At 41.4% G+C, this 12883-nt stretch overlaps 1 protein-coding gene across 1 annotated transcript in view; it reads left to right on the plus strand.

Moving 5' to 3' along the window:
• The window catches only part of reep2 (receptor accessory protein 2), a 54392-nt gene extending 42013 nt beyond the window's left edge, over positions 1-12379 (plus strand). Inside the window, exon 8 of the mRNA XM_058063165.1 lies at positions 12178-12379. Within this exon, the coding sequence (XP_057919148.1) occupies positions 12178-12351 (174 nt within the window). The 3' untranslated portion in view covers positions 12352-12379. The remainder of the gene's footprint in view (positions 1-12177) is intronic.
• The last annotated feature ends 504 nt before the right edge of the window (positions 12380-12883 follow it).

Raw genomic sequence — 12883 nt, forward strand, 5'->3', positions numbered from 1 at the left:
GCGTGGGTTTTCTACGGGTACTCCGGTTTCCTCCCACATACCAAAAACATGCTAGGTTAATTAGCGACTCCAAATTGTCCATAGGTATGAATGTGAGTGTGAATGGTTGTTTGTCTATATGTGCCCTGTGATTGGCTGGCCACCAGTCCAGGGTGTACCCCGCCTGCCTCGTGCCTGAAGACAGCTGGGATAGGCTCCAGCACCCTTGCGACTCTTGTGAGGAAAAGCGGTAGAAAATGAATGAATGAGTTCTCCTCCTATTTTGTGTGGAAGTGGTAACTTTTTGGCTTCTTGTTTTGTCTTTCGCCACTCGTTTTCTCCGGGTACTCCGATTTCCTCCCACATTCCAAAAACATGCTAGGTTAATTAGCGACTCCAAATTGTCCATAGGTATGAATGTGAGTGTGAATGGTTGTTTGTCTATATGTGCCCTGTGAGGATAAGCAGTAGAAAATGAATGAATGGATGAATGAACCACTAATAATTCTATATACAGTATAATTTCAAACAGATGATTTCCAGTACATAAGAGGTGGGGGCCCACCAGAGTGGAAATGATCGTGTGTAATAGCAAATGGAAATCATTTTAAAAGATATGGTTTGAAGGTAACATCATTCAACAACTAGGTTTTTCCTCCATCCTTGAAGGCATCATCTCGTTAAACTAAAACCCTTTTAGTAATCCACACGAAACATTAATCGCATTATACATTTAAATTCACACGTATTAGCATTGCAGGCATACCTTCGACATGGGGGGGGGGGGGGGGCTCACCATGAGTGCTTCCACAAAAGGTGACATCCCACTTTTCGAGAGCCCCACGGCAAAATATGAGCACATAAAAAGTGTGTCGCTCTCTAACAAAACAAAACCTCTGTGTCAAGATTCAGGTCTGCCCAGAAAGCCGTGGGTGGTGCTTCACGAAAAGAGGCCCGCTAATCTGAGTGCGGGCCCCGGCCCAGATCTCACTGAGTGGAAACCACCCGACCATCTGTGGGTCTCCACACCCTACCTGGCACCGTGCTCTGTACACACGCTCACACAATGTCTGCAATGGCTGTTCTTTCGGTGTGACAACGTACAAGGAAAGGCACTTAAAATAAAATAAAAATATGAATATGTGATATTGAAAAGTAGAAAGAGCTTAAAAAATTAAAACTGCGTTTATATTTGTCTGCTCTGTTTAACAGAGACTTGTTATGGCTACGCTTGCCTAATGAGCAAGATGGCTTCCAGTATCATTTCCTGCGGAAGGCAGCACGGTCATGTCGACCTTCTGCGTTGGCTGAGTGGGAGGGCCAGGAGGACACCGTGTGCCCTGGCCCTCACCTGCCACGAGGCCATCTGGGCAAGGGAAACACATGCGGAGCACCTGGCCAGACCTGGCCGGCGCACAGCAACGTGCACAATGACACGTGCGTGCACACCTACGGAGCGGCGTGGCACGGTTAGGAAGCGGCACATGCTTCCACTTACGCCTACACATACAGTATGCTTGGGAAAAAAACAATAAGGCAGCGTTCCTCATTTGGTTTCATAGCCGGGTCTGGTCTTCGTGTAGAACCAGCACTGCTCCCAATAGACTATGTACTACATCTGTGCAATACTTTGTTTTATATTCAGTATACTTATTCCAGGCTCCATTTACTGTGCAAGTACCCGGAGAAAACCCACGCATGCACGGGGAGAACATGCAAACTCCACACAGAGATGGCCGAGGGTGGGGAAAGACAAAATAAGAAGCCAAAAAGTTACCACTTCCACACAAAATAGGAGGAGAACTCATTCATTTTCTACTGCTTATACTCATGAGGGTCGCCGGGGGGGGGGAGGGTGCTGGAGCCTATGCCAGCTGTCTTGGGGCGACAGCGGGCGAGGTACGCCCCGGACTGGTGGCCAGCCAATCACAGGGCACATATAGACAAACAACCATTCACACTCACATTCATACCTATGGACAATTTGGAGTCGCTAATTAACCTAGCATGTTTTTGGAATGTGGGAGGAAACCGGAGTACTCGGACATGCAAACTCCAAACAGAGATGGCCGAGGGTGGAATTGAACTCGGGTCTCCTAGCTGCAGTCATCATTCAAATGAAGTAAAATATGAATATAAGAAGATGCTTTCAAAGACAATCATATGAAACCGAATTAATAGACAATTTGTATAGACAATTTGGAGTCGCTAATTAACCTAGCATGTTTTTGGAATGTGGGAGGAAACCGGAGTACTCGGAGAAAACCCACACATGCACGGGGAGAACATGCAAACTCCACACAGAGATGGCAGAGGGTGTAGAAAGACAAAATAAGAAGCCTAAAAGTTACCACTTCCACACAAAATAGGAGGACAACTCATTCATTCATTCATTTTCTTTTCGCGGGGGTGCTGGAGCCTATCACAGCTGTCTTTTTCCGAGAGGTGGGGTACACCGTGGACTGGTGGCCAGCCAATCACAGGGCACATATAGACAAACAACCATTCACACTCACATTCATACCTATGGACAATTTGGAGTCGCTAATTAACCTAGCATGTTTTTGGAATATGGGAGGAAACCGGAGTACCCGGACATGCAAACTCCACACAGAGATGGCCTCGGGTGGAATTGAACCCTGGTCTCCAAGCTGTGAGGTTTTTCGCTATATAAAGAAATAGCAAAAAAATACACTTGCTTACGTTGATGCTGTTGCTTAGTCGCCATGAAGCCGGCCAGTCACTAATATGTGGTCCATAAGCGGCCATGACAGGACATACGGAGGGCTAAAGGAGTCAAAGTGAGCGGAGCGGCAGCCTGTTGGATTAACCCCCAGCGTGACATCACACACAAACACATACGTGAGCGTACAAACTTCAACACGCACGTTTCGGAGCAAGCCGATGAATTAATTACAAGTACAGCCAGCGTGTATGCGGAGCTAATAGGAAGTGACAAGGGCTGCAGCGATGTCCTCATCACTGCAGGCTTCCTGCTTCCTCTCTCACCACCACCACCTCTTTCACTTCTTCTGATATCATCTCCTCCACCTCCCTGCAATCATCATGTTCAGCTTGACATTTCTATCTTTGTGCTTTGGTCACTTGTCGCTCTCTCGGATGCGGCAAAATATTAGCAAAGAATCACAATTTCAATTTTATGGAAGTGCAGTTTTTCTCTAAGTTTGAATGTATACCTGAATTAGCACATAAGTGCTAATAATGTGCGCATGAAAGACATAAAAAAAAAAGTTGTCCCAAGCTGGTCTGGAAGGATAACTTCTTCTCCTCTCACAGTTCCACATGTCCAAAAGGAGTAGGAAGAAGCAAAGCTTATTAAATCCTACCCCTCCATCTGGTACTTTTACAATCAGTAACTGTTACATTTGTTCACTTCCTGCTTTTTGAATATAGTTTACATTAATTTTAATTTTAATTTTAATTTTAATTTTAATTTTAATTTTAATTTTAATTTTAATTTTAATTTTAATTTTAATTTTAATTTTAATTTTAATTTTAATTTTAATTTTAATTTTAATTTTAATTTTCCATCTGGTACTTTTACAATCAGTAACTGTTACATGTGTTCACTTCCTGCTTTCCTAATATAGTTTAAGGTTTTTTTTTTAATTATTTTTTATTATATTTTTGTCACATAATCAGTTCACAGTTCCACATGTCCAAAAGGAGTAGGAAGAAGCAAAGCTTATTAAATCCTACCCCTCCATCTGGTTCTTTTACAATCAGTAACTGTTACATTTGTTCACTTCCTGCTTTCCTAATATAGTTTAAGGTTTTTTTTCATTATATTTTTGTCACATAATCAGTTCACAGTTCCACATGTCCAAAAGGAGTAGGAAGAAGCAAAGCTTATTAAATCCTACCCCTCCATCTGGTACTTTTACAATGAGTAACTGTTACATTTGTTCACTTCCTGCTTTTTGAATATAGTTTACATTTTATTTATTAATTTTAATTTTAATTTTAATTTTAATTTTAATTTTAATTTTAATTTTAATTTTAATTTTAATTTTAATTTTAATTTTAATTTTAATTTTAATTTTAATTTTAATTTTAATTTTAATTTTAATTTTAATTTTAATTTTAATTTTAATTTTAATTTTTGTCACGTACCAAAATACCATACAAGACTCTTCATTCTTGTATTTTAATTTTAATTTTAATTTTAATTTTAATTTTAATTTTAATTTTAATTTTAATTTTAATTTTAATTTTAATTTTAATTTTAATTTTAATTTTAATTTTAATTTTAATTTTAATTTTAATTTTAATTTTAATTTTAATTTTAATTTTTTTTGTCACGTACCAAAGTATGAGGTGATATCATGTAAACGTGGCTACTGTTTTACCGCATTTTTCTTAACTTTGTGGATTATTTCAAGTTGTTTTGGTTATTTCATATTGCCAGTTATCATTCATAAGTGAAAGGAAGGCATTTATTAGTCAAGTGATGTTTGCTATAATGAAGTTGGCTGAACCTCTGCGGTTTTGTGTAACTAAAAAACCTTGGTCAAATTCCAAATCTGAGCATCCGCTCATCTTGAAAGAATAAATGGAGGACTTTGTCAAAGACGTTGCATTCAGTGGCTCAAAACAGGAAGCAGAATTATATGAATAAAGCAGCAAATACCTCTAATAGCCTCTCCTCTTATTCATTATGTAACACGCGTTACAGTTTTCCTCGGTTTCCTCTCTCGCTGGCACCTCGCACCCTCTTCGCAGCCCCCCCCCCCCCCCCCCCCCCCCCCCCCCCCCCCATCCTTCACCTTCTGTTCACCACCTGTACAGAGAAGCCAGTCCCTCCTCTCTCTGCATGATGCTTCAAGCTGTTCCACAACAGCTCAAAGCATCCGATGCCGGTGATTAGACTTTATGTCTTCCTTGCCACATTTCATCTCATGCATGTGGCAGGGCGCCCACTTGCATGAGTGGATGCTACCCGAGGGCCAGACGTGAAAAGGTTAAAGGTCTGACATTTGAAACAGCAGGGGGTTGATGCTCGCCTACACGTGATGTTGCCCCGTGTCAAAACGCACAACCGCAGACGTGTGTACGTGGGAATGGGAATGCTTGGAAATGCTGCATGTTGGGAATTTGTCGGAATTAAAAAATATATATTTTTAGGGTGCCGTGGAACCTCGGTTAGCATGTTTTTTCAGTTAACGTCGAAAATGTTGCCTCTGTTGACTTCCGTTTTCCAGTTAGCGTACAATATGTCGTGTTTTTAATACACTGCATGAGTCCATCTTAATGTATTTTTGGCTTCTGACAAAGAACCTTGCTTGTGAACAAAATGGCCGCTAGTGGCTGACTCTCAAAAATGTTAGTTTTACTTGCATAAAACTATTCATAAATGTATATAAATGAGGAATGAAATGGATATATAACCTTTAAGGTTATTCATGATGCGAGTGTTCCCAAAGACACAATATGGCGGCGAGACACAGTGTGGGCACCACCTTCTTGTTTTGTCATGAGTTATTTCTTAACTTCAATACAGTTCAGTCATATTTTTCACCTTCTTTATCCAAATTCTGGCTCTTGAAACTTTCTTTGTCTGACTTTTGGGTTGTTGAGGCGAGAAACACTCTTGAATTCCAGAAATAACTTATGGCAAAACAAGAAGGTGGTGGTGGTTGATCTGTCAGAACGTAAAAATAAGCTTAAATGTTAATTAATCCCTTTCGTTCATTACTTTTACATTAATTGAAGGCGCCATACATGATGTGAGTGTTCCCAAAGACACAATATGGCGGCGAGACACAGCGTGGGCACCACCTTCTTGTTTTGTCATGAGTTATTTCTTAACTTCAGTACAGTTGAGTTGTATTTTTCACCCTCTTTATCCAAATGTTGGCTCTTTCTTTGAATTCCAGAAACAACACAACAACACAATTCCAGAAATAACTAATGGCAAAACAAGAAGGTGGTGGTGGTTGATCAGTCAGAACGTAAAAGTAAGCTTAAATGTTAATGGCAACAGAGGAGCGATGGCGCTCGCCCCTTTTCCCCGAGATTACAATTCACTGAATCGTCTCTTGTCTTCTCTCCCTCGTTCTCTCGCTCCTTTTATAGATGAAAGGCCTCCCTTATTCCATCAATGGCCCCAAGTCATCTGAATTAAACATTGATTTTATCGTCATTTTAGTCGCTGCCTCCATGACGGCCGACTGCCTCCTCAACGTTTCATCCTGCGTGAGCCGAGGAGAGGAGTTTGGAAGAGGAGAAGGGAAGGAGATTGCGAAAATAGAGGGAGGGAGCCAATAAGGGAAGATGGAGGGGCCGCATTTAACGGCGGAATAATCTAATCTTCCTCCATGTATGATTTTTTAGACATACTAAAAAAAAAATCCAAGTTGACTCAACTTAAAAAAATATGTAACCTCGCTGCCTTAAAATTTTTGATTAAATCTAGCAAATTATTTCAGGTCATTTCAACACACAACTAAGTTTCTACATGATAAGACCATGTTTACGTGACTTATTGTTTTGTTGTGGGAACTTCATTTTTTTGGTCAAATAACCAAATATTTTGGTTGTATCAACAATGTAAATCAAGTACATTATGGAGGGTTAGGGTTAGGGTTACTAAGTGAGTTGAGTTTAGGGTTAGGGTTAGCCTAACCTGAACCCTACGGTTAGGCTAATCCTAACCCTAACCCTAGCCATAACCCTAGGGTTAGGCTAACCCTAACCCTAGCCCTAATCCTAACCCTATCCCGAACCCTAACCCTAGGGTTAGGCTAACCCTAATCCTAAACTCAACTCACTTAGTAACCCTAACCCTTACCCTAGGGTTAGGCTAACCCTAGGGTTAGGCTAACCCTAATCCTAAACTCAACTCACTTAGTAACCCTAACCCTTACGTTAGGGTTAGGCTAACCCTAATCCTAACCCTAAACTCAACTCACTTAGTAACCCTAACCCTAGGGTTAGGCTAACCCTAACCCTAAACTCAACTCACTTAGTAACTCTAACCCTAGGGGTAGGCTAACCCTAAACCTATCCCTAACCCTAAACCTAGCCCTAACCCTAACCCTTACCCTAGGGTTAGGCTAACCCTAAACTCAACTCACTTAGTAAGCCTAACCCTAGGGTAGGCTATCCCTAACCCTAGCCCTAACCCTAACCCTAGGGTTAGGCTAACCCTAACTCTAACCCTAACCCCTAACCCCTAACCCCTAACCCCTAACCCCTAACCCCTAACCCCTAACCCTAATCCTAACCCTAACCTTATCCCTAACCCTAGGGTTAGGCTAACCTTAACCCTAGCCCTAACCCTAACCCTAACTCTAGGGTTAGGCTAACCCTAACCCTAAACTCAACTCACTTAGTAACCCTAACCCTAGGGTTAATAAAGAAAGTCCCTGAAACAAAGCAATAAGTCACTTGAACTTGATCTTTTAAGTTGGAGAAACTTTATTGTCAGTTGAAATCATTTGAAATAATTTGCTAGATTTAATCCCAATTTTAAGGCAGCCATATTACAAATTATTTGAAGTTGAGTCAACTTGAATTTTTTTTTTTTACAGTGTGCTGTAATTCATAACTAATCCATAACTGCTACTCATATTAACCAATACAGACTGGTTGATATGAGTAGCAGTTATGAATTGCTCTACTATATTGTGTTCTGCAACCTCTGCAAAGAGACTGCTAAAAATATATTCATATTCATATTCATATTCATATTCAACAAAATAGGCTGACCCCTTCCTGGAATGCTTTACCCAAACTGTTTCCGTCTCTAAGCTTCTCTCGCCTTTTCCTCCATGGGTGGTTTGTTGTTGGTCGCCCCGAGGAGACAAGGAGATGAAAAGGGAGTCGGTCTCAGAGGGAGCGTCAGCAGCATCGTTGCAAGAGGAGGCCGCGTGCTCCCGCAGCACTCACCCCCGCAGCGGCACGCCGTCTCTGGGAGGTGGAAGCATCTCCAGAGTCCTCCGCTTCCCGTTCACGTTCCACCCCTCTTTTTAAAAGTGCAACGGGCACACACATTTACACACACATGATGGGTCTGGAAAAAATGGCGTCTTCACGGGGTGAGGTTAGACTCCAGGCGAGTCTTCGCAGATAACGGCGGCACAAGTTAAAGACCCTGACTGAAACTAATGGGCTGCTTTTCATAGAATTAATGAATATATTCCCTTCTTCTTCTTCTTCTCTCTTGGAGGTCTTTTTGGAGCCCCCCAACCCCCTACGGTGGCAACATCCCGACTCATTTGGGTCAATCCGTCCCCCCCCCCCCCGCCATCTTACACCTATTCAGCCTGTTCTCTATTCTTTTATTATTATTACAACTTGCCTTCCAAGAGGACGTAATGTCTGTTTTGGTCAAGTAGTTCAAATAAATTACCCACAAAAAATGCCACTTATACTCCAGGGCGACTTATGTATGTTTTTTTTCTACCTAATTGTGCATTTTTGGCCTTGTTTGATTTATACTCCAGTGTGACTTATGTATGTTTTTTTCTACCTAATTGTGCATTTTTGGCACAAAAAAAACATACATAAGTCGCACAATACCAAAACTGCATAATTAGGTAGAAAAAAACATACATAAGTCGCAGTGGAGTATAAGTCGAACAAGGCCAAAAATGCACAATTAGGTAGAAAAAAACATACATAAGTCGCACTGGAGTGTAAGTCGCACAAGGCCAAAAATGCATAATTAGGTAGAAAAAACATACATAAGTCGCACTGGATTATAAGTTGCACAAGGCCAAAAATGCATTTGGTATTGTGCGACTTATGTATGGTTTTTTTCTACCTAATTATGCATTTTTGGCCTTGTGTGACTTATACTGCAGTGCGACTTATGTATGTTTTTTTCGACCTAGTTATGCATTTTTGCCATTGTGCGACTTATACTCCAGTGCGACTTATGTATGTTTTTTTCTACCTAATTATGCATTTTTGGCCTTGCGCGACTTATACTCCAGTGTGACTTATGTATGTTTTTTTCGACCTAATTATGCATTTTTGGCCTTGTGCGACTTATACTGAACTGCGACTTATGTATGTTTTTTTTTTTTTACCTAATTATGCATTTTTGGCCTTGTGCGACTTATACTCCAGTGCGACTTATGTATGTTTTTTTCTACCTAATTATGCATTTTTGGCATTGTGTGACTTATACTCAACTGCGACTTATGTATGTTTTTTTCTACCTAAGCATGCATTTTGGCATTGTGCGACTTATACTCCAGTGTGACTTATGTATGTTTTTTTCTACCTAAGCATGCATTTTTGGCATTGTGCGACTTATACTCCAGTGCGACTTATGTATGTTTTTTTCTACCTAATCATGCATTTCTGGCCTTGTGTGACTTATACTACAGTGCGACTTATGTATGTTTTTTTTCTACCTAATTATGCATTTTTGGCATTGTGCGACTTATACTCCAGTGCGACTTATAGTCCAGAAAATATGGTATAACATCAAATTTTGGGCCCAATTTAGTTTAATTTTGAACTTTACTTACATTCCTCTTCCTTTCCTCAAATGCGCTTAGAAATCCACTTAGGTATGTTTACACATGACTTCACAAAACTTCCAAAAATTTTATGAAAATGTGTATCCCAGGTGGAGACCCGTTGAGAAGCCTTGGAACCGTTCTCGTACAATGGTTCAATTTCCGTGACCACTCCCTCATTTCATTCTATCTCTCTTCCCCTTAGGTGCTGTTTTACAAAAACGTCTTCTTGCGTTTCTACGACGATGTACTAAGCAGTCGTATGGAAACGCAACACGCTCGGACGCGCACTTAACTATATCAGAGCTGACTGCACGACATGTCATTCGTGTTCGAATCCTGCTGCACAGTTATGATGTGTTAAAACAGTTGAGTGAGAAACAGCACGAGTGGACACACAGTGACGGTATTCCGACGTTAGCATGCAAAGAGCAGTGGGGATTAACCACACGGATGAAAGACGTGGAATGATATCAGCCTCTTTTTGCATACCTACTCAGTGTGCCGCAGTGGCGTGTGTGTAGCCACCGAACCGAGGCTCAAACGTTGTATAAATCGTCTCATAACAGTGACAGATGCAGTGTGAGCACAATTTCCTGACACGTTGCTTTCTTTTCTGCTCAAGTCTGGGGTGCTTTTTCACTAAATGCACATTATGAGCAAAAGTATTGGTCCAAAAAGAGTCTTGTAGTTACTGTTGGAGCTTCCACTCTCAATGTTTTGTCCATTCATTCATGCAGGAAGAGGATTTGTGAAAGGTCAAAGGTCATGTTGGATATGAGTGCTCTTATCAGTCATCACATGTTCTCATACATGTGAAGGTGGCGACAAGTACTTACCTAGTACTCATACTAACTCCCTATGTATCATCAGCTCACTACTCACACTTAAATTACCCAGGATGCAAAGCAACGTGACATCACCGCAGTGATTTATCACTATGTTTTTTTTTTTTGTATGAGAAAAGTAAGGGGGTGTTTTATTTTCTGAAAATAACCTGAAGTTCGTTGCTCACTTCGGCTATCTAAACGGCCACTTTCTCGTGTGATTAAAAAAAAATCTTTAAAATTAAAATTAAAATTAAAATTAAAATTAAAATTAAAATTAAAATTAAAATTAAAATTAAAATTAAAATTAAAATTAAAATTAAAATTAAAATTTTAAAACGCTTTTTCCTCATGAGGGTCACGGGGGTGCTGGAGCCTATCCCAGCTGTCTTCGGGCGATAGCGGGCGAGGTACACCCTGGACTGGTGACCAGCCAATCACAGGGCACATATAGACAAACAACCATTCACACTCACATTCATACCTATGGACAATTTGGAGTCGCTAATTAACCTAGCATGTTTTTGGAATGTGGGAGGAAACCGGAAAAAAACCCACACATGCACGGGGAGAACATGCAAACTCCACACAGAGATGGCCGAGTGTGTGGAAAGACAAAATAAGAAGCCAAAAAGTTACCACTTCCACACAAAATAGGAGAACTCATTCATTCATTCATTCATTTTCGCGAGGGTTGCGAGGAGTGCTGGAGCCTATCCCAGCTGTCTTCGGGCGAGAGGCGGGGTACACCCTGGACTGGTGGCCAGCCAATCACAGGGCACATATAGACAAACAACCATTCACACTCACATTCATACCTATGGACAATTTGGAGTCGCTAATTAACCTAGCATGGTACTGTAAATACAGTAGTACTAGTACACAGTGAAGTGGCTACTTCTTCCTGTTTTGGTGGTGCTCTACTTCCTCATAGATGACTGCTCCACTTCTCCCTCCTCTTTCCAAGAACCCTCCTCGTCGACCCAACTTTTTGTGGGCTTCATTTCGTGGTTGCATTCGTGCGATGCAGCAGGTGTGAGTGTGCAACCCGACGTCCGCTGCAGGACCTTGGGAATGAGTCACGGCGTTGCCGCCGGGGACACGTCCTACCCCCCTTCCTCATAAATACAGAAGAAGCTAAAGTGCAGAAAAATGTTCTTTTTTTTTTTTTGAAAGTGGGCACCAAAAGGAAGTGGAAATATGTATGTATATGAATATTTCAACATTTATATAAGCGCCAGGCGCCACCAGAGGTCTGTTGTAGGATTTAACCGTACGCTTTTTGAATTAAGTGCTTCATCAGGATAGGCGGGAATATTTTTATAAGCTGTTTTAACACAAGTAAGAAAAGTTTTTAAGGTTCATTTGAGTCAAGGTGCTTTTTTTTTTGTTTAATAACAGCAAAGTCGGGGGCGGGGAGTTTGGGGGGGGGGGGGTTGCAGCGATTCCGTGGGCATCGCTCGAGGGCATCACACACTGAGTTGCCAAAGAGCGAAAGACACAGGAAGCTTCTGTCACCTATCAATCTTTACTCTACAGGTTTTTTGTTTATTTGTTTGTTTTTCCTTCTCAAGTGCATCCCAATTGTTTTGCCTTTCAATCACACTGAATGCTTATAAGTGGAGTGGAAAAGTCAAGAGGGACAAATGTGTTTTTTTTTTTGACTTTAGGTTGTCAAGCTGTCACTTTTCATTTACCGTGCACCGACTGCACACTTTATGTTGCCATTAGGGCTCCTGTCAGCGTTCCTCCCCTTCGATAGTTGTGGTAAAAAAAATGGTCTTAAACTTCACGTTCACCGCAGCTTCACATCATCACACAAGTTCCACAGCACTGGGCCCTCATTCATATTTCTACCCACTCCGTCCTCTTCACAGACACCGTGGACGCTGTCAGGCAGGCACAGACGTTCACATTCTTACCTAACAATGTTTCCTGAAGAGAGTGGAAGAGGAAAGCCATCTCCACACAGACGAAGAATTGAAGTAAGTCAGCTGAGCAGCCATGACACTTTTTTTTTTCTACATCGATGGGCCATTCCACCAAAATGAAACAAAGCATCCTGCATATCGATATTATTGCATATTTCATAATAAACACAATAAAAATAGTAATTTAAAGTCCCAGACTCTACCATGAAATCCATCCATACATTCTCTATGCTACTTATCCTCACTAAGGTTGCAGGGCTATGCTGGAGCCTATCCCAGCTGACTTCAAGCGAGAGGCGGTGTACACCCTGGACGGGTCGCGACCTAATCGCATTTTAGAATTAGATTCCAAAAACATGCTAGGTTAATTAGCGACTCCAAATTGTCCATAGGTATGAATGTGAGTGTGAATGGTTGTTTGTCTATATGTGCCCTGTGATTGGCTGGCCACCAGTCCAGGGTGTAACCCCGCCTCTCGCTTGAAGACAGCTGGGATAGGCTCCAGCACTCCTTGCGACCCTCGCGAAAATGAATGAATGAATGAGTTCTCCTATTTTGTGTGGAAGTGGTAACTTTTTGGCTTCTTATTTTGTCTTTCCCCACCCTCGGCCATCTCTCTGTGCATGCGTGGGTTTTCTCCGGGTACTCCGGT

Source organism: Doryrhamphus excisus, chromosome 23, assembly GCF_030265055.1.
Source record: "Doryrhamphus excisus isolate RoL2022-K1 chromosome 23, RoL_Dexc_1.0, whole genome shotgun sequence".
NCBI classification, from domain to species: Eukaryota; Metazoa; Chordata; class Actinopteri; order Syngnathiformes; family Syngnathidae; genus Doryrhamphus; species Doryrhamphus excisus.